Below are 24,093 nucleotides of genomic sequence, written 5' to 3' on the forward strand. Positions count from 1 at the left end.
TTTTTTTTTGGCGAATTTGAAGATTTCGGTCAACGCACGCACTTCCCGGTATAAAATGATGGAATTTGCAACCACCCATAGCGTTAACGACTATAACAGCATCCTTAGTTGTTAACGCCATTAGGAGGTCATCAGATACAGATGAACAAATTACCATCAGATATGCATGGTCAAACATCGGCGGATGCGTATCGGGAGTTCTCGATTTACCAGAGTATGGGAAGTGGAATCTACGACGCATTAGAAGGACAAACAGGAATGAACGGGGCGGTAAACAGTGGAATGGCGGAGGGAGCAGAAGACGAGATAGATAATGGTATGGTATCTGAAGCTAGTGATATAGAAGGTAGTACGTGTTATAATGGGGGCAAAGAGGAATCATCGGCGTATCCTTCTTGGTGTGTCCAGAATGGAGCACCTATTGACAAGGATGAGATCTGGCAGATATTTTTAAGGCTAGGAAATATATTTGGATTCCAGCGAGATAGCCAGAGTAATATATACGATCTTTTTATGACGCTGCTTGATTCGAGATCAAGTAGAATGTCATGTAAACTGGCCCTTCTATCGTTACATGCCGACTACATTGGAGGCGAGCACTCGAACTATAAAAAGTGGTATTTTGCAGCGCATTTCGAGTTAGATGAAAACGTCAAAGTGAGTAATAAACAGTGGAAATGGTTCAAGGACTTTGCAAAGTTCAAGTCAAAACTGAATACTCCTTACAACCTAAATGATCTTCAGAATTCAAACTGCTTATTAGCCATGGAATACAACTGGCGATTGAAAATGAAAAACTATACGGATGAAGACTACATCTATCAAATTGCTTTATATTTACTCATATGGGGTGAAGCCAACAATTTACGTTTCATGCCCGAATGTATTTGTTTTATCTATAAGTGTGCTTTTGATTATTTCGAATCTGTGGAACAGGGTACTACCGCCCATGAATTCGAATTCCTTGATACTGTTGTTACACCCATTTATTCATACATACGAGACCAACAGTATGAACTAGTGAATAATGTTTGGAAGAAATCAGAAAAAGATCATAGCGATATTATAGGATATGACGACGTGAATCAATTCTTCTGGTACCGAGGTAATCTCAAAAAGATAATGCTATTAGACAAATCTTTGCTATATGAGTACCCTCGGAGTCAAAGATATACCAAGTTTAAATCTATCAAATGGAAGAAATTATTTTACAAGACATACAGTGAACGTAGAACTTGGCTCCATTTATTCACAAATTTCAGCAGAGTATGGGTTATTCACGTTACCATGTTCTGGTACTATACTTGTTTTAATTCTCCAACAATTTATACCAAAAATTATGTTCAGCTCCTCGATAACAAGCCTGCACCGCAAGTTCAATGGTCAGCGGTAGCGCTAGGTGGAACAATTGCTTGTTTGCTAACTATATTGGCAACTGTTATAGAGTGGTTATTTGTTCCTAGAAAGTGGCCTGGCGCTCAACATTTATTTTTTAAGTTACTGCTACTTTTCTTAATTACCATCATTAACGCAGGTCCTTCAGTTTACATATTCTTATTTCTTCCAGTTGATAAATATTCAAAAATAGGCCACATTATTGGGATAGTACAGTTTGTTGTATCTATTATCACATTTCTTTATTTTGCAATTGAATCGCCTAATAGGCTTTTCAGTTTCTTGTTAAAGAAAAACTCAAATATTATCAAGACTGAAATATTCACATCATCCTTTCCTAAATTACACTTGAGGAATCAGATATATTCATATCTCTTATGGGTATGTGTATTTCTAGCAAAGTTCTCAGAATCATATTTCTTTCTTACATTATCGTTACGAGATCCTATTCGGGTACTCTCTATAATGGAAATGACAAGGTGTAAAGGAGATGTTTTTCTTGGTAATTTACTTTGCAAACAACAAGCTAGGTTTACTTTAATTTTGCTATATGTTACCGATTTGGTTTTATTCTTCCTAGATACTTACCTATGGTACATTATTTGCAATTGCATATTTTCAATCGGATTATCATTTTCATTGGGTATTTCAATCTTCACGCCGTGGAGAAACATCTTTTCAAGACTACCTGAGAGAATCTTCAGCAAGATTATTTATATGAATGGAACCTCGAAAATTGATTCTACATTAATAATTTCTCAAGTTTGGAATAGTATTATCCTTTCAATGTACCGAGAACATTTACTTTCAATCGACCAAGTGAATAAATTAGTTTATCAACAAATCAATGTATCTAATGAAGAAAGTATGGAGAAAACATTTCTTAGGTTTCCATTGTTCTTTATATTGCAGGATGATAATTCATTAAACTTACATGATTTTTTCACTGCTAGCAAAGAAGCTGAAAGAAGGATATCATTCTTCGCTCAATCTTTATCTAGTCCTTTGCCTGAACCTTTCCCAATTTTGGCAATACCAACATTTACAGTTTTAATACCCCATTATTCCGAAAAAATTATCCTTAGCTTGAGAGAAATTATCAAAGAAGACAAGCATTCAAAGGTTTCTTTGCTTGAGTATTTGAAACAGTTGCACTCGACCGATTGGGAATTATTTGTCGAAGACACAAAAATCCTATCTTTGGTTTCTTCGCAGCCATTGGATTTAGCTGAAAATGATTCTACTCAGAACGACCAACTGCTAAGTTACAAGCATGAATCTGATCTTGTGAACAATCAAATCAGCGACTTGCCATATTATTGTGTTGGGTTCAAAGATTCCTCTCCTGAGTACACTTTGAGAACAAGAATTTGGTCATCATTAAGATGTCAAACTTTGTTTAGAACCATATCCGGATTCATGAATTACGAAAAGGCTATCAAGTTACTATATAAACTTGAAAACTATGACTTTGATTCAAATAGTTATTTTGATGTTGATTCTGAACTTAATGATTTTGTACAAAGAAAGTTTAGGTTGTTGATATCAATGCAAAGATTTCAAAAGTTCCATGAAGACGAAGTTAATGATGCTGAGCTTCTATTTGGTATCTATCCACATATTCAAGTCTCTTATTTGGAAGAGGAAGTTAATGGAGACCAAACGACTTATTACTCAACTTTGCTCAATGTGTCGGAGGTAGATTCTTATGGCAACTACAAAAAGAAATATCGGATTAAACTTTCTGGAAATCCAATATTAGGAGATGGAAAGTCTGATAATCAAAATAATTGTATCATTTTTTATCGAGGTGAATATATACAAGTCATTGATGCAAACCAAGATAATTACCTTGAAGAATGTCTTAAAATTAAATCCGTTTTAGCTGAATTTGAAGAAATAGATATGGATCCTTCGTCTGAATATGTTCCAGGAATTTTTCTGGAGAATTCTAGGGATCCAGTAGCAATTTTGGGCGCTAGAGAATATATATTTTCAGAGAACATAGGAGTGTTAGGTGATATTGCAGCAGGAAAAGAGCAAACTTTTGGCACTTTGTTTGCACGTACATTGGCCGAAATCGGTGGGAAATTGCACTACGGTCACCCTGACTTTTTGAATGGGATATTCATGACAACAAGAGGAGGAGTCTCGAAAGCTCAAAAAGGTTTGCATTTGAATGAAGATATTTATGCTGGAATGACGGCCGTATGTCGGGGAGGAAGGATTAAACACTGTGACTATTACCAATGTGGAAAAGGCCGAGATCTTGGCTTCGGTACTATATTAAACTTTACTACAAAAATAGGAGCTGGTATGGGTGAACAAATATTGTCTCGTGAATACTATTACTTAGGTACCCAGCTTCCAATAGATCGATTCTTGTCTTTCTATTATGCTCACGCAGGATTCCATATTAATAATTTATTCATCATGTTGTCTGTACACCTATTTATGTTGGTTTTAGTTAATCTTGGATCTTTAAAGCACGAGTCGGTCGTTTGTATGTATGATCTGAATATTCCATATACTGATCTACAGATGCCATTAGGATGCTATAATTTGCAACCCGTTTTAAATTGGGTTTCTAGGTTTGTACTTTCAGTATTTATCTGCTTTTTCATTTCATTTATACCTTTAATTTTTCAGGAATTAATAGAAAAAGGGTTTATTAAAGCAATTTATAGAATATTCCATCATTTCGTTTCATTGGCACCATTTTTTGAAGTTTTTGTGTGCCAGATTTATGCAAAGTCATTAAAAGATAATATAACATTTGGAGGAGCCAAATATGTTGCTACTGGAAGAGGATTTGCTACTTCTCGAATATCCTTTAATATATTATACAGTAGATATGCTTCAACCTCAATTTATTCAGGCTCAACAGTATTTTTGATTGTTATTTTTGCATCTTTATCCATGTGGCAACCTTCCTTGTTGTGGTTTTGCATAACTTTCGTTTCTATGTGCCTTGCACCTTTTATTTTCAACCCTCACCAATTTTCATGGGGTGACTTTTTTATTGATTATAGAGAATTTTTGAGATGGCTTTCCAGGGGTAACTCTAGCTGGCATAGAAATTCGTGGATTGGTTTTATAAGATCCCATAGAGCCAAATACACAGGTTATAAAAAAAATGCTCTTGGTGAAGTTGGCCAAAGGATAAGTGATGCATCGAGGAGACCCTCAAGGTGGAATAGCTTCATTGACCAAATTTTCATACCAATTATATGCATAGTTTGTTACTTGGTGCCTTATATGTTCATAAATGCTCAAAATGGTGTCCCTAATCCAAGTCGGGTAAATCCAATATTTAGGATCATTATACTATGCTTTATTCCAATTGTCTTTAGTGTTTTGACAACCCTACTTTTGTTCGTCTTTTCATGCACCTTGGGACCTATTTTATCATGTTGTTGCACAAGAGTGCCAAGTTTCATTGCTAGCTTCGCTCATTTGCTGTCAGTGTTAATAAATATAGTTAATTTTGAAATATTCTTATATTTGGAAGGGCTAAATTTCACGAGAACTTTATGCGGATTTATCTGTATGGTTGCAATACAAAAGACTATATTACAATTTACGATGTCAATTTGTTTATCCCGTGAATTAAAAGATGACTATAGTAACCGAGCATGGTGGTCAGGAAAATGGATAACCAGTGGGTTAGGTTGGCTTATTATAACTCAACCCTTGCGTGAGTTTGTGGTTAAAATATGCGAAATGAATCTCTATGCTTACGATTTTATACTAGCACATTGTCTCCTATTCGTCATGGGTCCAGTCTTATTAATTCCTTTTATAGATAAGTGGCATTCGAGTATGTTGTTTTGGTTCAAACCATCGAAGCAATTTAGGGAACCTATCTTATCCAAAAGGCAACGGAGGAAAAGAAAGCTAAAAATTTTAAAATATAGTGTCTTATTTTTCTCATTAATGCTTATTTTTATTGCATTAATCTTGGCTCCTGTACTCGCTGAAAGATATATACCCAATTTAAGAAAGCAACTTCCTTCATTCATCGCAGAGATTATTCAACCCAATCATCAAAATAATAATGATACTGGAGATAACGCTCCTCGAACTGTGCTAAGAGCCAAACCAATTGTATAGATCAATTTGCACGTGATGTCTTGGAACTTTGAATCAGTAAGTGTTTACAAAATAGATCAAGTCAGCAGAAGTGTTGATTCCAAATAAATACCTTGTCAATTAATAATTAGAAGCGCATGTGCCTATATAATAGAGTGTAGATGAATTCTATCAATCGAAATCCCAAGCCTATTTCAAGAAAGCCATCATCATTTAGGCCATCAGGATTGAACATAACTCCCACGACTAATAAATTAGGGAGATTTTCCAGCAAGAGTGATTTACTAGCACGGTTTCAAGATACTGAAAATAATAACGAAGAAGACGATATATTTGGGGGAGATGCATTTAATGATTTACCTATTGAAGATGAATTTAAAACTTTGAAGATTAACCCTAATGAATTAGAAACATTAAGGCTAAAAAATGATCATGCCACAATCAATAATAATAATATTAAGAACCGAATTCATCAGTTTCGAGAAGATGATACCGATGATATGGGTTTTGAAGATGATGACTTTTCTCGTGGTAACTTGCACTTGAACTATAGAACAACTTTAAATGAGCCAGATGATGACGAGTTGAAGCTATCACCTGGAACTATATCGACATCATCACCAAAGCCAAGAATGAGAAGCAAATCTTTATCAGAATATAGTGAAGATACAAATGACACTGATGTAACTTCACAATTCAATGATGATGATTTCGATAATATTAATGATGTAGATGATATATTTGGAAATGAAGAAAGTGGAATATACAGTAGTGGAGGAAATGGCAATACCAGCAAAGCTAATAGGCATTTATTAATGAAACAACAAAAATTACAGAATGACGCAGAAATCGAAGAAAGAGAGTTATTTAAGAAATATAAGCGTCTTACAAATGAAGAAACTAATACTTTGAAATTGAAAGATTTCACAGTCTACGGCCACAACCCCATTGATACTGATGCATTAGAGAATGAAAAAACTGTTGATTATGAGTATACTAAAGATGATTTTGAGAATTTTGAAGATGGTTTTGATACGGATGTTCCCATAAAATTAGATGTTGATAAACTTAAGCAATATTCTCGCGGCGATAAGAGTGTAAGAATGAAGAATTCTATGCCAAATTTTAATAACAAGAATAAATTGTCAAAAGCGAAAAAGTATAAATCATCAATGGATTTGGTTAATGAATTTGAAACTCAACATCCTGTGTTTAATAATAATAACAAAATTATACGAAAATTGGATCGGATACCCTCTTTTTATACTAAGAATGATGCAATGAAATCAAATAATTCAAAATTAAACCAGGATATTGAATTGGAAAAACAACAGTTGTTAAATAAATATATGGAGATAACAGAGAAGCAAAACCGCTTAAATAATAGACATCGTAAAAAGAACCTATCCATGAAAAATCCAAATGGAAAAAATAAACGAATTGGATTGGTTAGATATTTGAACGATAATCCAATACCTCAACCAAACAATAACAGTAAAATGAAGTATAACCCCATTAACAAGAAGTGGGAAGGTAATGATATAGAGTTGGTTAAATTTGAAAACTTGAACGTACCCAAACCACTGCTAATATCCTTCAATGATTTCAAAAATAATATGAAAGATAAAAAGATTCAAGGAAATATGGTTTATGACCCAGATCAATTAAAATGGATAAACTTGAATAAGGATGAGGACAATATTTTTCAAGGCTTATCAGATTTGCCAGATCTACAAATTGATAAACGATCTGTCTCAAATTCGCCTACAAAGAATATAGGCAGAGGGGTGAGTGCGTTTACACAAAGAACTGGATCTACCAACTCCATTGCATCTAGCAATACAAATGGTAATGAGTTTGAAATACCTCCAAAGCTAATAGAGAAGTTCCACAAGGAAGAAATGAAGTTGCTGAAGAAAATCAACTACTGGTTTCAACAGCAAAACTACGATTTAATTAATAGTGACTTCAATCATAATTATTTTTGGGAGATCAGAAAAATGGTAATCGATAATGAAGATTAGTTCAGTAGTAGCATACCAAAATATATATATATAAGCATATCTAAATTTAGCGAATGGATTCGACGGAATCCTAATTGTAGAGTACAAGTGAACACATCACACGAGTATATACAATGGCTTATAGATTAATTGAAATACCATATACAGTTAGACACATTGGAAGCAAATTTATAATAATTCATAATTGTATCTATCAATTAATTGATTTAGGCAAAAATTAAACCGAAACCAACAATAGAGACAGCACCTACCAATAAACTCTTTGTAGTTAATCCTAAAGAGATTTTGTTGGAACCACTAGATGATCCACTAGTTGAACTGGAGCTAGAACCGGAACCAGAACTTGAAGTTGACTTAGAACTACCTGTCAGGGTAGCAGTGATACCGGTGTGCTTGGTTGTTTGGATAGAACCAGAAATAGTTCCAACACCAGAAGTACCCGCAGACTTCAAGTAGGCGGAACAAGATGAAGCAGTCTTAGCGCTTTGAGTGGTAGCAGAACCGTCGAAATCACAATCAGTCTTAGAAGAACCATTTTCTTCGTAATACAAGTTCAAAACAAAGTTCAATTTTTGCTTGTCAGAACATGGAGAGTAAGCACCATATTCACCGGTGGTACCGTTACCGTTAATACCGTCACAGTCAATCTTGGCACAAACATAATCGAATAAATCTGCGTAATCAGAAGAATCGACACCAGAATCAACAATACAGGTAAGAGATGCAGCCATACAGTCACAAGCATCTTGGTCAGGAGTTGGTGGTAACTTGGTAGCAGCAGACCAGTTAGATGTAGAGGTTGGACATGAAGTAACTGAAGTAGAACCAATAGAAGAAGATGAAACACCGGATGGAGAAATGGAAGCTAATTCTGCTTTCAAATAAGAGAAGTCCTTCAAGGTGGAAACACTATTACCAGATACAGAAACTAAACCGTAATCATTTTCTTCTTGGAAGTACATGTAAACAATACCACCGGACCAGACATCAGTCATGTCACTACCGTAAATGGTTCCAACTTCTTGGAACTTTCTTGGAGAAACTTCGTTACAACCGTATTCGGAGAAGAAAATTGGAATACCCAAGTTCTTGTATTGTTTAGTAATTGATTCATATCCAGATGTTTTGAAACTGGAAGATCCACACCATTCGTACATGTTAATACCGAAGAAATCAGCTCTTTCTTCTTCACTACCACAAGCAAAGTAGTCAGCTAAAGAAACTCTGATGTCGGAGTCATCATTAGCCGAGTAACCGACTGGAATGGTTCTGTAATTTTGTGCTTTAATGTAAGCCTTAGTATCTCTGATAGCAGCCTTGACATAAGCGGAAGCATCAGTGTTACTCTTGGTGTTGGTAACTTCGTTACCAGCAAAGAAACCTAAAACGTTGGTGTAGTTTTGGAACAAGTCAACGACTCCAGTGTATCTGTCGAACAATTCAAGGTTCCATTCTGGACTCTTTCTGTTGATAGATACATCTGGTTCGGATAAATCAGCAATAACATAAATTCCTGCATCCTTCAACATATCCATACAATCGGTGTGATCTAAGGAAACGTTCAAAGCGTAGACTCTGATAACGTTGGTTTGTAATTCTTGCAAGTAAGGAATATCTCTCTTACAAGCCTCAGCGTCGGCCAAAGGATCAACGAAAGAAGAATCTGATGAGTTAGCAGTGTTTTGTTGGTACGCAACACCCTTCATGAAGAATTGGGAACCATTGTTGGAGTAAAAGAATTTGTTACCAACAACTTCGATTTCTGGTAAATCATCTGCAACCACAGATGATACCAATGTACTGGTGGCCAATAAGGCACTAGAAATTAATGACTTGAATAACATATTGTTCTATAATTATTTCCGTCAAATGGTCTAACCTAATATTATTAGAATTTTTATGACGGATTTTCACGAAATGTCCCAGTATTTATTCCTCGATCGAGTTCTGTCCCGTAGAAATATAAATAGCCCACTCCTACGCATATCTAAGGCAGTTCCATAAATGATTAATACCCAATTTGGGTGAAAAATTTTTTTATTATGTAAACACGAGCGCACATTTCGTGTTTTATTCTTGCGGATAATAACTGATTATGAACATGGTCGATCCTCCTATTTATCTTGGTCTTTGTATAACCAATCGATGCCCATCTTATATTGTGTCTACAATCGTACATGCTATCAAATATCTTATATTTTGACACCATATTACTTGTTTAATAGCTAGATGGACTGAGGTATTCTGATCAAAAATGTCCTGCCGAAAACACTCAGCATAGCCATAAGCCCAAATTAGGGAACAACTGGGAACAAACGGGCTTGGGCATGGCGACGGATTGTGGACTTCCTGATGTAACAGGTGTCGAGCCGGACAACCCATCCTGTCGGGACAGGTGGGGCTTCTCGGATTTTTGTGTCGGATCGCAGTTGATATGCATGCCGCGAGAAATAATGTAAGGATGTAATCTCTTAGAAGAGATGCTTCTGTGGTATCTGGTATGCACACGGCGAGTAATTAGTATTGTTGGAGAAGTTCTAACGCAGCGGTCGTGGTGCAATGACGCTCGCCTACAACAAAAGAGAAGCGTAATCAGGATACCGAGCGTAATTGGACAGCATGATAATAGCGCAATAAGAGATTGACATATCCCTTTTGAGGATGGTAAGTTAGAACATCGGCAACAAACAATTGGTGCAAGGATGTTGTAAGTTTAGTATATTGAGTAGGCGTAGTGAAGTGTTTAGCATGTGTAGATGGGCAGGCTGGGAGTTTGGTGTAGTTAGGTCGTGGGTTTTGCTTTTGAGTTGGGCTGGTGAATTGAAAGCGTGGAATTAAACATGGCTGAAAGTTTCGTTATTGTACGATTGATTATGTCGGATACGGGTCGGAGAATTTCCCGACTGGTACCAACTGGCATTCCATGAGCCTTGTACAATGTGCGTAAGCGTGTAGCTACGGTATATTGCGCGGCAGGGTTAATGTCAGAATTGTTTATAGAAATAAGGTAGAGGTGAGGACGTTTTAGGGTGCATGAATACTATAATTGGAAGGTTGATAATACTAGAAGTGGCTGACGAAATGGTGGCTATCGGTTTGGTAGTTATCTATGTAAAATTCGCGTCGAAGGGACTGATTTTGCAGCATTATAAAGTTTGGTATGCATTTCCTTGATCGACGTCATCTTGGCCAAAAGATGACAAGATGCCAAGAGCAGCTAGAGATCGCCTGTCTCGCCTGTTCGTGATGACATGAGCTATAAAGAACCATGGCTTGATTACTGAATAGAAGTCAACAGCTCAGTATTTAGGCCGTCGATATATGTTGACCACGCGCATTCCTTCCTATCCATCGCTCGCTAATAGTTATGCATATATTGAACATGTATAATTTTATAGCGAACTTAACTACTGATTTCATTGATTGGTTTCATTTATCGTATTGGGAAATAATTAGACTTTTTATGAATTAACGAATGTTTACCAATTTTTTAAAACCTACTCAGTATTAATTCAAATGGTACCAAATTTCCTTTATTTTCTGAAATTCTCTGTTAAATCGTTAAAATCTTTAAATGTACATTTGAGAAAAAGTAACTTCGTTGGGAAGACATCTCAGTATTTTTCCATTCACGGGCAAATTCTAAGCTATTTATATAATCCTAATATTCTACTATAGAAGGAGAGTAACTTCCAGGATGATTCAGTTGAAAATAATAAATAAAAAGGAAAATTAAAAAATTGTATGATTTAAATAGGGAATATAAGTAATAATCAGAAAGATGTGTATAATTATATTTATTATGATGATGGGAATGGTGTCTGGTATAGGATACATAGAACGTATTCATGGATGTTACTCGTAAAAATGGTACATGGATGGACCTCCGCGGGATAGATAGTAAGTTACTAGGGTGCATAGAACCTTATATATTACAAAGCAACATTGGGGTTGTACCATTAGATGCTGCGTCCGAAGATTACTTAGATGAAGCGTCAGAAAGATTGCATGGTATGCCAGGGAGCGGTTTATCTCTTCTAACGACCGATACTTGAATCTGATAAATATTATCCGACCATATGTCATGCCATTTTCCTTAAGAAATGACTACATTTCAACCGATATATATGTTTTCATGCTCTGTCCAGTATTTATTTGATTTTGCAGCCAGTTTGGATTTTCAAATTTTCTCACGAAAATAATTATTCATTGAATACCTGCAAACATTTGAACAAAAAGTACCCGTGTGTATTTCTCTGTTCATGTTTGTTACAAAGTTTGTTTTGCTACTAAACTTTAGGTTGCTATATTGCCATCTATTAATATTGTTAAAATTGATGAATTACAGGATTAGGATTAAGAAAATGGTTAAAATAATTTGTTAGACACCACTGACTGTTCATGCCAATAATACTAATAGTTTCCATGAAAGCACTTACTGCGATGCCGAAATAATTTCTAGAGGAGATGATTATTTGACAATTGTGGGACGTTAGGAGAAAGATTGAAGAGAAGTATTACTTAAACGAGTAATACTTTATACAAGCTAAGTCCTAAGTTGAAACGACATGCAAAAGAGTTTCTATATATACGGTTTATAAAAATCACCGTACATATGTGATTGCACAATATTTGTAAAAGTGGTGGAGGGGTTTTTGTTTTATTTTAACACAACAGAGAAGCTTACTGGAATAAGAATGTGTATTCACATAAACTATTCAAAAGGAAATGAACCAATAAACATGTTGCTTAAATAAAATAATTAACTGAAATAAAAAGAATTCATGTTGTTCCAGTAGTCGTTGTATGAAGTAGTTCAATGATACTATAAATAATGTGTGAAAATATTAAGAAAGTAATAGAGAGATCACTTTCAACAAATTGGCTATCATTTCGCACTTTTCTACGTTGTACTATATTCGCTGCAACTATCCTGATTACTACTTAGGATATACTATTTCCACATCAAACGTGATAGCCTCAATGCTTCTTACCCCATCAAATACTTCCTCCCCACCATTCCATGTCCTCACTAAATTTATCAAATTTATTGTTCGGTACTTGAGATGCAAAATGCTTCTTCGTACTTCTTCAATCTTCTATTTCAGCCACTCCATATAACACATTAACTCATTATAAACTCACCATTACATTACAATACTAGACAAGATACATGCTGCTACTCTTAAGATATCTAACTCTTTCTCCCTGATCCTATGTATTTGGAACATTCCCAACAATGTCGCCTTACTTTAGGCGAAGCGGACCCCACGGAGAATATCGTCTCAAATTTATTTTCATTAACTTGTTTCTTTCACAACCCTATGGACCCACCACACTGACCGCCATGCCAGCATGATCTCCTACTACACGACGACTTTGATATTCTTGAAAAATGATAATTATTGAAAAATTTCTTAGGCCGCATTATGTAACATACGATGGGGTCAATCACCTCCGCTTCTGTCGACGCATTTAAAGAAAAAATAGTCCGTTAGCCCCATAAAAGGATTTTCTTTTCTTACAATATATTCATTCTAGAGGCTAAACAATGTCAGAAGAAAAGATATTAAACGACGTGTCAGAGTCAGAAGACACTGGCTACTTAGAATCGTATATCCGATTTAATGATGATTTGGAAAAGGACTACTGTTTCCAAGTTAAGGTCGACAAGAGATATAAAGATTTGCTTGCAATTTTCAGCTCGTTACCAATTGCTTTAAGACCAAATGTCTTCTATCATTCCAAACCAATTGGATTTAACGTTTCAACTTCTCCTGGATATTTAACTGAAGATGGTTCGTTGTTGTTCAGTTACGAAACGGGGATGGCAAAATTCTTGAAAAGGGTGTCATTGGACGATAAAATCGCCGACACCATCTGGCCAGGTCAATTAATTCTTCCAGTTTGGGAGTTTAACCCATTTGCGTTCTACTCGTTCATTGCGTTTTTGATATGTTGGTTATACACTGATTTGCCGGACTTCATTTCACCAACTCCAGGTATTTGCTTGACTAACTTCATGACTCGTAGAGCTGGGGAATTAGCCACATACATCGGTCAACACAGATTAGCCAATGCTTTGATTGTTGATCTTGAGGAACCAGTTGGAGTCATTGGCCAGTGTTTATTTTTTGTCTTCCACGTCATCAAGGTGTTGGTCATATTCTTGGTTTTCCACTTAGGTACGTTCAATCCAATCCGTATGAACAGATTCTCAGGTGCCAAGGTTCCATCTGATATCTCCAAGGAACAATTGATCGAATTAGGCTGGACCGGTTCCAGAAGAGCCACTCCAGACGAGTACAAGGAATACTACAGAGATTACAAGATCAAAGAACACGGTGGCATGATCCAAGCCCACCAAGCAGGCTTATTCGACACCTTGAAGAACTTAGGAGTCTACTTGGGCGAAGGTGAAGGTTTCAACACCCCAATGGACTCCAAGACCACTATTGCCGACTTGTGCAACGAGGAAAACGACAAGTTTACCTTATCGTACGACTATTTGGCTCAATTGGGCGGCTTTTTCGCCAACTACATCGAAAAGGAAGGCATCGACTTGCCAGAAACCATCAAACAATTCAGAAGGTTCGGTCTCTTGCACTCCTCTGACTCCGTCAAAAAGGCCGTCAAGCAAAGAAAAATTTTCGGTGATTCCAAAATCAATAAATAGTTCCATTACTTCTTTCTATCTCTGCCACGAGTCCCTCTGTCCATAGATTGCTTTAATTAATAATTTTTTGCCTACCTTTACTCAATTGACTACAATTGTCCTTTGTGTCGTCCATGGGGCCGTAGCCCATATGGCCCACTGCCTACCGACTCGCTATCTCGCTCGTACTCGTTCATTTTGTCCTCGTTTAACTTCGTTTGTGTTCGCCTTGGCTGGCAAATGTCGTATCGCTTATATGTCGTCATGACTCACTCGTTGCCCATATCTTTCACATGGTAATCGATCGTGGTTGGTGTAAACGTTTATCTAACAATGTGATATCACGTGAACTGGGCCAATTTTTGAAAAATTTAATTTTTCAACAAACGGACACCTGTAAGTAGTCATATATAAAGGGACATAAATCCGCTTACACAGCAATTGTAGTTAGTTTTTTTAATAATTATATATTGTTAAGTTTATTTAAAACAAAACATAATTATAACATATTTAACAATGGTTCAATCATCTATTTTAGGGTTCCCACGTATCGGTGGACAAAGAGAATTGAAGAAGGTCACCGAATCTTACTGGCAAGGTAAGGTTGGTGTCAATGATTTATTAGCTAAGGGTAAAGAATTGAGAAGCCACAACTGGAAGTTGCAAAAGGAAGCCGGTGTTGATGTTATTCCATCTAACGATTTCTCGTACTACGATCAAGTTTTGGATTTATCTTTGTTATTCAATGTTATCCCAGACAGATACACCAAGTTCGAATTGGCCCCAATTGATGTTTTATTCGCTATGGGTAGAGGTTTACAAAGAAAGGCCACTGACTCCACTCCAGCTGTTGATGTTACTGCTTTGGAAATGGTTAAATGGTTCGATTCTAACTACCATTATGTCAGACCAACCTTCTCGCACTCCACCGAATTCAAGTTAAACACTGAAGCCGGTTTAAAACCAGTCGATGAATACTTAGAAGCCAAGGCTTTAGGTGTTGAAACCAGACCAGTCATTGTTGGTCCAATCTCTTACCTTTACTTAGGTAAGGCTGACAAGGACTCCTTAGACTTGGACCCAATTTCTTTATTGGACAAGTTCTTACCAGTTTACAAGCAATTGTTAGCTAAGTTAAAGGAAGCCGGTGCTAAGGAAGTTCAAATTGATGAACCAATCTTAGTCTTAGACTTACCAAAGGAAATCCAAGCTAAATACGCTGAAGTTTACAAGACCTTAGCTGGTTCTGATGTTCCAGAAATCGTCTTAGCTACCTACTTCGGTGATGTCAGACCAAACTTGTCTGCTATCAAGGGTTTACCAGTTTCTGGTTTCCACTTTGATTTCGCCAGAGTTCCAGAACAACTTGACGATGTTGTTGCCGCTTTAGGTGACAAGCAAACCTTATCCGTTGGTATTGTTGATGGTAGAAACATCTGGAAGACTGATTACTCCAAGGCTTCCGCTTTTGTTGCTAAGGCTATTGAAAAGGTTGGTAAGGACAGAGTTGTTGTCTCCACCTCTTCTTCCTTATTACACACTCCAGTCGACTTACAAAACGAAAAGAAGTTAGATGCTACCATCAAGGACTGGTTCTCTTTCGCCACCCAAAAGTTGGACGAAGTTGTTGTCCTTGCTAAGTACGCTTCCGGTGAAGACGTTTCTAAGGAATTAGCTGCTAACGCTCAATCTATCAAGTCCAGAAAGGAATCTTCTATCACTACCAATCCAAAGGTCCAAGAAAGATTAGCTACTGTCAACGAATCCTTATCTACCAGAAAGGTTCCATTCGCTGAAAGATTACCATCTCAACAAGCTAAGTACAACTTACCATTGTTCCCAACCACCACTATTGGTTCTTTCCCTCAAACCAAGGACATCAGAATCAACAGAAACAAGTACACCAAGGGTGAATTAACTGCTGAACAATACGAAGAATTCATCAACAAGGAAATTGAAACTGTTGTCAGATTCCAAGAAGAAATCGGTTTAGATGTCTTAGTCCACGGTGAACCAGAAAGAAACGATATGGTTCAATATTTCGGTGAACAATTAGAAGGTTACGCTTTCACCACCAACGGTTGGGTTCAATCTTACGGTTCCAGATATGTCAGACCACCTATTGTTGTTGGTGATGTTTCTAGACCAAAGGCTATGACTGTCAAGGAATCCGTTTACGCTCAATCTATCACCAAGAAGCCAATGAAGGGTATGTTAACTGGTCCAGTTACCTGTCTCAGATGGTCTTTCCCAAGAGATGACGTTTCTCAAAAGGTTCAAGCTTTACAATTAGGTTTAGCTTTAAGAGATGAAGTCCAAGACTTAGAAAAGGCCGGTATTACCGTCATCCAAGTCGATGAACCAGCTATCAGAGAAGGTTTACCATTGAGATCTGGTAAGGAAAGATCCGACTACTTAAACTGGGCTGCTCAATCTTTCAGAGTTGCTACTTCTGGTGTTGAAAACGATACTCAAATCCACTCTCACTTCTGTTACTCTGATTTAGATCCAAACCACATCAAGGCTTTAGATGCTGATGTTGTTTCTATTGAGTTCTCCAAGAAGGATGATGCTAACTACATTCAAGAATTCTCCAACTATCCAAACCACATTGGTTTAGGTTTATTCGATATTCACTCCCCAAGAATTCCATCCAAGGAAGAATTCATCTCCAGAATCGAAGAAATCTTGAAGGTTTACCCAGCCAACAAGTTCTGGGTTAACCCAGATTGTGGTTTAAAGACCAGAGGTTGGGAAGAAACCAAGGCTTCTTTAACCAATATGGTTGATGCCGCTAAACACTTCCGTGGTAAATATTAGGTATTCTAATATCTTAATAAAACCCCAATTATGGATGGTTTTGCATTATTCAATTCTTCATTGTTGATGCTGTATCCTATGATTACATTTATTCAACATTAATGTAATTAATTATCATTAATATTATGATCATGTTGTTATTATTGTTTGTTCTGTGATGATTATGATTTTTATTATTACTTGTTTATATTTTTTGTCACTTATCTTTTTATATCTTGTTACTTTTTTTGCTTTTAATTGGATATAACGGCCATTGCTTGTTATATCATGGGGTTTAAAAATTGGGATTTCAACATCGGTTTATATATACGTAAATAAAAATTATATTTTAATTTTACTATACAAAGCTCTGTAGGGAATTTTTCAGAATCGTGAGATTTTGATATCAAGATGCGGACATAATTACGAGTATTTAATCGCCATCAAAAGAACAAAACAATATACACATTAATTTAAGATATTTTTAATATAAAAACCATGTCAAGTCAAGAGCAAGATCAATTGATTGACCAATTTGTTACGGTGACCAGTTCTTCTAAGAGTTTGGCCGAGCAATACCTCGCAAGAAATGAAAATGATTTGATTAATGCAATTGAAGATTACTATGCCACATCATCAAATACAGAGAATCCGGGAGCAACCAGCTCGAAACCAAAAAAAGCAAAAGCGTATGTCTAACGATTTATATCTACTTATAGAATTCAACCAGTTACTAACTTTTTTGTAGGTCAGGAGGGGTCAGAACATTTAGAGATTTGAATAGCAACGAAGATGACGATGAAGAGGATAAGACAGATACCAATTTTTTTACGGGAGGTGAAAAGTCTGCCTTGCAGGTGGAAGACCCAAACAAAAAGGGCGATAAAAAGAGTGAAAGATCGATAATTGATCAGATTTTTCAACGAGCAAAGGAACAAATGGACCAACCAGACGATCGTCCATCGGCACATGATGATCAACAAGAAGAAGTACGTAAGTTCACCGGAACAGGTTTCAAGTTGGGCGGAGAGAACCAGCCATCTGAGCAGGTTGTGGATACGAGTAGTCGTTTGCCTAAAAAGCCCACCAAGGTCACCAGGGAGATTACATTCTGGAAGCAGGGATTCACAGTCGGTGAAGGTGCCTTACATAGATATGATGATCCAAGCAATGCTAGTGTGTTACAGGAATTGAACGCTGGTAGGGTTCCAATGTCGTTGTTGGATGTTGAATTTGGTCAAGATGTTGATGTGAGTGTATTCAAGAAGACCGATGAAGATTGGGTTCCACCTAAGAGGAAAGTAGGGGGATTCGCAGGCCAAGGTCAAAGATTAGGCTCTCCTGTGCCAGGAGAATCCTGTGGTGGATCACCAGCACCAGAAGCTGCATCAGAGCCTACAAGAGAAACAAAACCAGACGATCAAGGAGAAGGTGACTCTTTGGTTCAAATTAGATTTGCAAATGGTAAAAAGGCTTCACACAAGTTCAATTCATCAGATTCTATTACCAAAGTCTATGAATTTGTAAGATCCCACCCTTTCACTGAATCTGGTAAGGTCTTCATTTTGACTCATGCTTTTCCAGTGAAGCCTATAGAAGAATCCAATGATATAACTGTTGGAGATGCTAAATTAAAGAATGCGGTGATCGTCCAAAGGTGGATATGATTATACTACTAGATGGCTGTTGATGTACATGATTGTATAGTCCATATCAATATTATCAATATGATTTTTATTTATATACATACATATCCTTCTATCTTTTAGACTGTATGAGCGCTTTCCTGAAAAAAAAAAAATATGGCCATGATATTATATAAATCTTTTTTGAAGATAAATAGTTTTGAATCATTACAAAAGATACAGCTTCGTTCTGTACCAGCATAGGAAGGTAGAACATTTCTGCATTAGTTTTTCAGTCCTTGGGCATATTTTATTTAATGAATATATGTGTGCAACATAAATCTTATGATGATCAAAATCATACGACCCAATGTAAAGATAAGGGTGTTAAACTTCCTGAGTTGTATTCGCATACTATCACAGAATCATAAAAGATACATAAAAACTACCACGCCTTGTACATATAAAAGCAGATTGGGGCTTTCAAATATATTTAGTGCAAATAACATTGTTGACCCAGATAGCGATTCAGCTAATGATATAATTAATGAGTATAATGATTATTCTAGCATTGACGATCTTCAAATAAGATTAAAAGATTTCATAAAAAGCAAGCCTGCATTTGTAAATGCCTACAATGACTATAAGAAGAGGGACCTATCGTTGACTAGTCCGTTGGATGAGATTAATAAATTTATTTTAGGTAGCCCTAAACCAAATTTCCGGGCTATAGTCAATACTAATGAGAATATGCCTCCGAATATAGGGAGTTTTATAGAGATTATTAATCACAGTACTTCGAGTGTCACATTTGGTGTGGTTCTTGAAGGATCACAAACGAAATTCAACGAAAACTATAATAAGTTATTGGTCTTGACAGTGGATAATAAAATAGAAAAGATATGCCCACAAGATGTTAGTTTTCATTTTTTTCAAGTTCTCGATTCACAGTTGATTCAAAATTTACAAGTTACTGAAAATAGGCATGATGATACTTTTAGAAATCGCTTAGTCCTAGTGGATATTTTGAAGCTATTTATTCGACAAAGTCTTGATCGTTTACATAGGCTACAGGATCCTAATAATAACCAGTTTTCAATTGCATTTTCACAGTACGCAACACCCTTTCAAATGAAGAGTATCTCATTACCTGAGATTTATGATTCATTCAAATTGCTGGATCCTATTTTGTCAGATATCAACAGTTCATATTATAATCAAGCTGCATTTTTACTAAGCTGCCATTTAGGAATGATAAACTCTCCAGAAATGTGGTTGGTAACTTCGTGTTACGGAGTCAATAAGCTAACTAATCTTGTTAAAGAAAGCTGTTCAAATCAGATTAGTTCAGGTTCTCGCTATTTTGTGAATTCCATTACAAATATGGAATCTCTTTCAAAGATCTTTGACGATTTTGAAAATCCAATTTATTTGGCTAAGTATAACTCATTTTTGTCTGCTCTCTATGGAGAACAAACATCGCAGAACCCTAAATCATTTGATGATTTGAATGTTTACTTCAATATTTGGGAAGGTAAACACTTTGTGAATATTATCACTGTTATGAAGTTTTTCATTATTTATCCACATTCATCAATTAAAGAGAGCATAGAGAGATTGCCACTCATGGGAGATAAGATCTCAGACCCAAGTACGATTTATAAGTTCCTTGAAGATTTAAAAATTTATAATAATTGGCGTAATCAAATGACGGATATATACCTTTCTGCAAATATAATGGGCAAGTCCCAATTATCACAACTATCTATATCATCAGCTAATGATTTATGCTCAACTTCAACTCAGAATGAGCTGCACAATTTTTTAAATCAGAAAATTACTGACAAATTCACTCACTTAAGAAAATCCAAAGTTTATTATCAAGATCATATTGTTTACGGATTGCCTTTTGGCAAATCGGTTAATTCAAAACAGAAACTGTCTATGCTAGGCGTATCGTTGGAGAAAATAAATTCTAGAAAATATTTGATAAATATTCATATACCTGACTTGATCACCAAACTTTCACCTAGCAGTAATTTATTCGATGAAATTTCATCTTCTAGTTTAAATATGAAGAGTTTAGCGAAGTTGATTAATGATTCGAAAATAAACATTTTTGATCAGGGCTTAATCGATAGTTTAAGTTTTCCGGATCAAAATTTACAGGCGAATTCTGATTGGTTTTCAGTTGGTGATGCAAGCAATAAGTATAGTTCGATCGCAACTTCAAATGATAATGTAACGTGCATGACTGTTTCATTTGTTTACAATAAGTATGAATCGAATCCATTTCTGGATTTAGAAGAAAAGATTTCTTTTTCTTTTGATTCATTGAGTAAAGTACTGATAAAAAATATTGATTGGAATAAACTTGAAAATTGCTTAAATGGCGTTACTGAAGTTTCCCCTTTCACATTGTTTAAAGAAAGAGCGAAACGTTCACAAGATAAAAGCAATGTTGAATTAGATGACGATGACATTCACAATATGAATTTTATTTTTAATGTAATGAAAAGTCATATTAAAATACGAAATCTAGATGGTGCCTCAAATGTTGATCCATCTGTTACATTCCAAAAAAATGACTCAAGCAATCTTTTGAAAGAATTGAGTATAGTGAACAAATATGAGGACCACGAAAAGGTAATCACCAAGATCGAATCTAAGTCAATTGAAAGTCAGCTAGAATTGTCTAAATCAAGATTTTTTATTAATGAAATAGACAAATTTGTTGGAAAAATAACATCAAGATATTGCTTAATGAATGAGATTCCTATCTTTAACCACCATCAAGATATTCTTGAATCTTTAAACGAAGAGCTGAATCCAGAACTAAGTATGAATAAGGAAGCGACGGATTTGAAGGATGAGGCATATATTTCTCATAATAATTTATTCTTGCCGAATTATCATTCGAATTCATACTTTCAAACGTTGATAGCGAGAGACTCGTCTGGATATGTTTCAATGAGTGCATATTTAATTGGTTTGAATTATTTGACCAAGCGTAACATAGAAGTTTTCACAGACGAGAACTTGCGCTTTTTACCATTGGGATTACACGATGGATATGTTAAAATGTTTGGAGTGTTTAGCAATTACGAAGTTTTGTTGAATCAATTTCAAATCTTGTCTCATATTCAACAATATTTTCAAGGTAACAATTTATCATTCTTCAAGGATAAGGAGTATTCTGCCAATATTAGACAGTTCAGTTATTTGAAAAGATACGGTTATACACTAAATGGACCTTTATCATACGAAGCATTAAACAATCAATTAGATAAAATATCAGACTCCTATCAATTATGCGACCACTTGGGAACAGTGCATAAGCAATTTTGGACTTTGAAATTGCTTGAGCAAAGGCTACTTGAAGACAATTCTATGGACTCAGGAATAGCCGGTATTACCTATGACTGCATAATCACTCGTGCAGGTTATGAAATACCGTCAATTTCCAAAAAGATCGCTAGAGGTTACTGTTCTCAGTTGAATATTGAGACTGACATTATGCTTCCTCTTGATAGGGAAGCAACAATCGGAAATCAAATTATTTGTGACAAAGTAATGTTCTTAGATCCTATTAGAGGTCACTGTGTCCTAAGAGAATCAGGGCTACTCCACTAGCTGCATATACATGTAAATATATATTTAATAGACATCAACTAACATTATTCTGGTACTGTAGATCTTACCTGCATATAACATGACGATATTTTTTTTTTCATTTTGACTCATGAATACTTGTTCTACCTAGCACATCTATACGAGAGGTTAATTTGGAGTATTGAAGAAGAATACGATATGTTTGTATGTATAAGTCTAGGAATTCGAATAGGATCAAGAATATTTAAATTTTGGAAAAAAGCTAACCCGTAATAGTCTAAAATTCAACCATCGCTTGAAGCCTTGACTTCAATTGTTGAATCACATCAAGGTGACGAAAATAAGCCTAATTTGTATCCAATTTACAAGTATGTTACAGCAGATGACTTAACTGTTCATAAAGCGTATTTGAAGTTAGCAAAGTTGAACGACCCGAAAAGGTCCCCATCATTTTTATTTGAGTCGGCTGTTAACGGTGATACAGTTGATAGATATTCATTTATTGGTCTTAATCCAAGGAAAGTGATAAGAACTGGTGAAGATGAAAAATTATTTCCTAAAGAGCATTGCAATGTTGATCCAATCACTGTGTTAGAAAAAGAACTTGCCAAGTATAATCAAATCCAATTACCAGGATTGCCAAAATTTAGTGGTGGGGCTGTCGGTTACATTTCATATGATTGTATCAAATATTTCGAACCAAAAACCCGCAAGCCGTTGAAAGATGTATTACAGTTACCAGAAGCCGTATTGATGTTATGTGATTTAATCGTTGCGTTTGACCGTGTTTATGACAGATTCCAGATCATCAATAACGTAGCAGTAACTGATTCGAACGATTTAGAAGCAAGCTTTCTGAAAGCTGCTGAAGAGATTAATAATGTAGAAAATATTTTAAGATCTGAATTTAAACCAGAAGAAATAAACCCTAAGCAACCTCCAATCAAGGCTGATCAAACCTTTACGTCAAACATAGGTCAAGAAGGTTACGAAAGCCACGTTTCAACTTTAAAGAAACATATCTTAAAGGGTGATATTATCCAAGCTGTCCCTTCTCAAAGAGTTGCCAGACCTACTTCATTACATCCATTCAACATATACCGTCATTTAAGAACTGTTAACCCATCACCATATTTGTTCTACATAGATCTTATTGATTTTGAAATTATTGGTGCATCTCCAGAACTCTTAGTGAAGGCAGATGAAAAGGGTAAGGTTGTGACCCATCCAATTGCCGGCACTGTGAAGAGAGGTAAAACTAACGAAGAAGATGAGGCCAATGCCGAAATATTGAGATCGAGTTTGAAGGATAGAGCCGAACATATAATGTTGGTGGACTTAGCCCGTAACGACATAAACAGGATCTGTACTCCAGAAAGTAATAAAGTCGATCGTCTTTTAACGATCGAGAGATTCTCCCACGTCATGCATTTGGTTTCTGAAGTGAGCGGTACCTTGAGATCCGACAAGACAAGATTTGATGCCTTCAGATCTATTTTCCCTGCGGGGACAGTGAGTGGTGCTCCAAAGGTTAAGGCCATGGAGTTAATTGGTACACTTGAGAAAGAAAAAAGAGGTGTTTATGCGGGTGCTGTTGGTCACTGGGGTTATGATGGTAAGACCATGGACACCTGTATTGCCTTGAGAACCATGGTTTACAAGAATGGTACTGCCTACTTGCAAGCTGGTGGGGGGATTGTTTTCGACAGTGACGAATATGATGAATACGTGGAAACCATGAACAAGATGAAGGCTAACAACCAAACTATTATTGATGCCGAAAAAGTTTGGATTGAAAAAGTTGGACAAGAATAGGTATATATCTAATTTACGTTTTTCTAAAAGTAGCTACTGAATAATAATAATCCGTATATACGCCCATTTCATAGTA

At 36.0% G+C, this 24,093-nt stretch overlaps 9 protein-coding genes across 9 annotated transcripts; 8 read left to right on the forward strand and 1 right to left on the reverse strand.

The window, feature by feature from the left end:
- Nucleotides 1–162: 162 nt before the first annotated feature.
- On the forward strand, nucleotides 163–5,508 carry AC631_02139 (1,3-beta-glucan synthase; the record flags this gene model as incomplete). The annotated part of the gene is made up of 1 exon (XM_015610969.1): nucleotides 163–5,508. The coding sequence occupies one exon, from the start codon at nucleotides 163–165 to the stop codon at nucleotides 5,506–5,508; it is 5,346 nt and encodes a 1,781-aa protein (XP_015468167.1).
- Nucleotides 5,509–5,648: 140 nt separating this feature from the next.
- Nucleotides 5,649–7,511, forward strand: BFA1 (Bfa1p; the record flags this gene model as incomplete). Its single annotated transcript, XM_015610970.1, has 1 exon — nucleotides 5,649–7,511. The coding sequence occupies one exon, from the start codon at nucleotides 5,649–5,651 to the stop codon at nucleotides 7,509–7,511; it is 1,863 nt and encodes a 620-aa protein (XP_015468168.1).
- A 206-nt stretch (nucleotides 7,512–7,717) lies between these two features.
- PHR2 (1,3-beta-glucanosyltransferase) lies at nucleotides 7,718–9,355 on the reverse strand (the record flags this gene model as incomplete). Its single annotated transcript, XM_015610971.1, has 1 exon — nucleotides 7,718–9,355. The coding sequence occupies one exon, from the start codon at nucleotides 9,353–9,355 to the stop codon at nucleotides 7,718–7,720; it is 1,638 nt and encodes a 545-aa protein (XP_015468169.1).
- A 2,004-nt stretch (nucleotides 9,356–11,359) lies between these two features.
- AC631_02142 (uncharacterized protein) lies at nucleotides 11,360–11,566 on the forward strand (the record flags this gene model as incomplete). The annotated part of the gene is made up of 1 exon (XM_015610972.1): nucleotides 11,360–11,566. The coding sequence occupies one exon, from the start codon at nucleotides 11,360–11,362 to the stop codon at nucleotides 11,564–11,566; it is 207 nt and encodes a 68-aa protein (XP_015468170.1).
- A 1,496-nt stretch (nucleotides 11,567–13,062) lies between these two features.
- AC631_02143 (uncharacterized protein) lies at nucleotides 13,063–14,187 on the forward strand (the record flags this gene model as incomplete). Its single annotated transcript, XM_015610973.1, has 1 exon — nucleotides 13,063–14,187. The coding sequence occupies one exon, from the start codon at nucleotides 13,063–13,065 to the stop codon at nucleotides 14,185–14,187; it is 1,125 nt and encodes a 374-aa protein (XP_015468171.1).
- Nucleotides 14,188–14,682: 495 nt separating this feature from the next.
- On the forward strand, nucleotides 14,683–16,986 carry MET6 (5-methyltetrahydropteroyltriglutamate-homocysteine S-methyltransferase; the record flags this gene model as incomplete). The annotated part of the gene is made up of 1 exon (XM_015610974.1): nucleotides 14,683–16,986. The coding sequence occupies one exon, from the start codon at nucleotides 14,683–14,685 to the stop codon at nucleotides 16,984–16,986; it is 2,304 nt and encodes a 767-aa protein (XP_015468172.1).
- Nucleotides 16,987–17,463: 477 nt separating this feature from the next.
- On the forward strand, nucleotides 17,464–18,632 carry SHP1 (protein phosphatase regulator; the record flags this gene model as incomplete). Its single annotated transcript, XM_015610975.1, has 2 exons — nucleotides 17,464–17,654; nucleotides 17,714–18,632. 2 exons carry the CDS (start codon nucleotides 17,464–17,466, stop codon nucleotides 18,630–18,632), a joined length of 1,110 nt encoding a protein of 369 aa, XP_015468173.1.
- Nucleotides 18,633–18,938: 306 nt separating this feature from the next.
- Nucleotides 18,939–22,223, forward strand: AC631_02146 (uncharacterized protein; the record flags this gene model as incomplete). Its single annotated transcript, XM_015610976.1, has 1 exon — nucleotides 18,939–22,223. The coding sequence occupies one exon, from the start codon at nucleotides 18,939–18,941 to the stop codon at nucleotides 22,221–22,223; it is 3,285 nt and encodes a 1,094-aa protein (XP_015468174.1).
- A 732-nt stretch (nucleotides 22,224–22,955) lies between these two features.
- On the forward strand, nucleotides 22,956–24,017 carry TRP2 (anthranilate synthase; the record flags this gene model as incomplete). The annotated part of the gene is made up of 1 exon (XM_015610977.1): nucleotides 22,956–24,017. The coding sequence occupies one exon, from the start codon at nucleotides 22,956–22,958 to the stop codon at nucleotides 24,015–24,017; it is 1,062 nt and encodes a 353-aa protein (XP_015468175.1).
- Nucleotides 24,018–24,093: the final 76 nt, after the last annotated feature.

This window comes from Debaryomyces fabryi, assembly GCF_001447935.2.
Source record: "Debaryomyces fabryi strain CBS 789 chromosome Unknown contig00035, whole genome shotgun sequence".
NCBI lineage: Eukaryota > Fungi > Ascomycota > Pichiomycetes > Serinales > Debaryomycetaceae > Debaryomyces > Debaryomyces fabryi.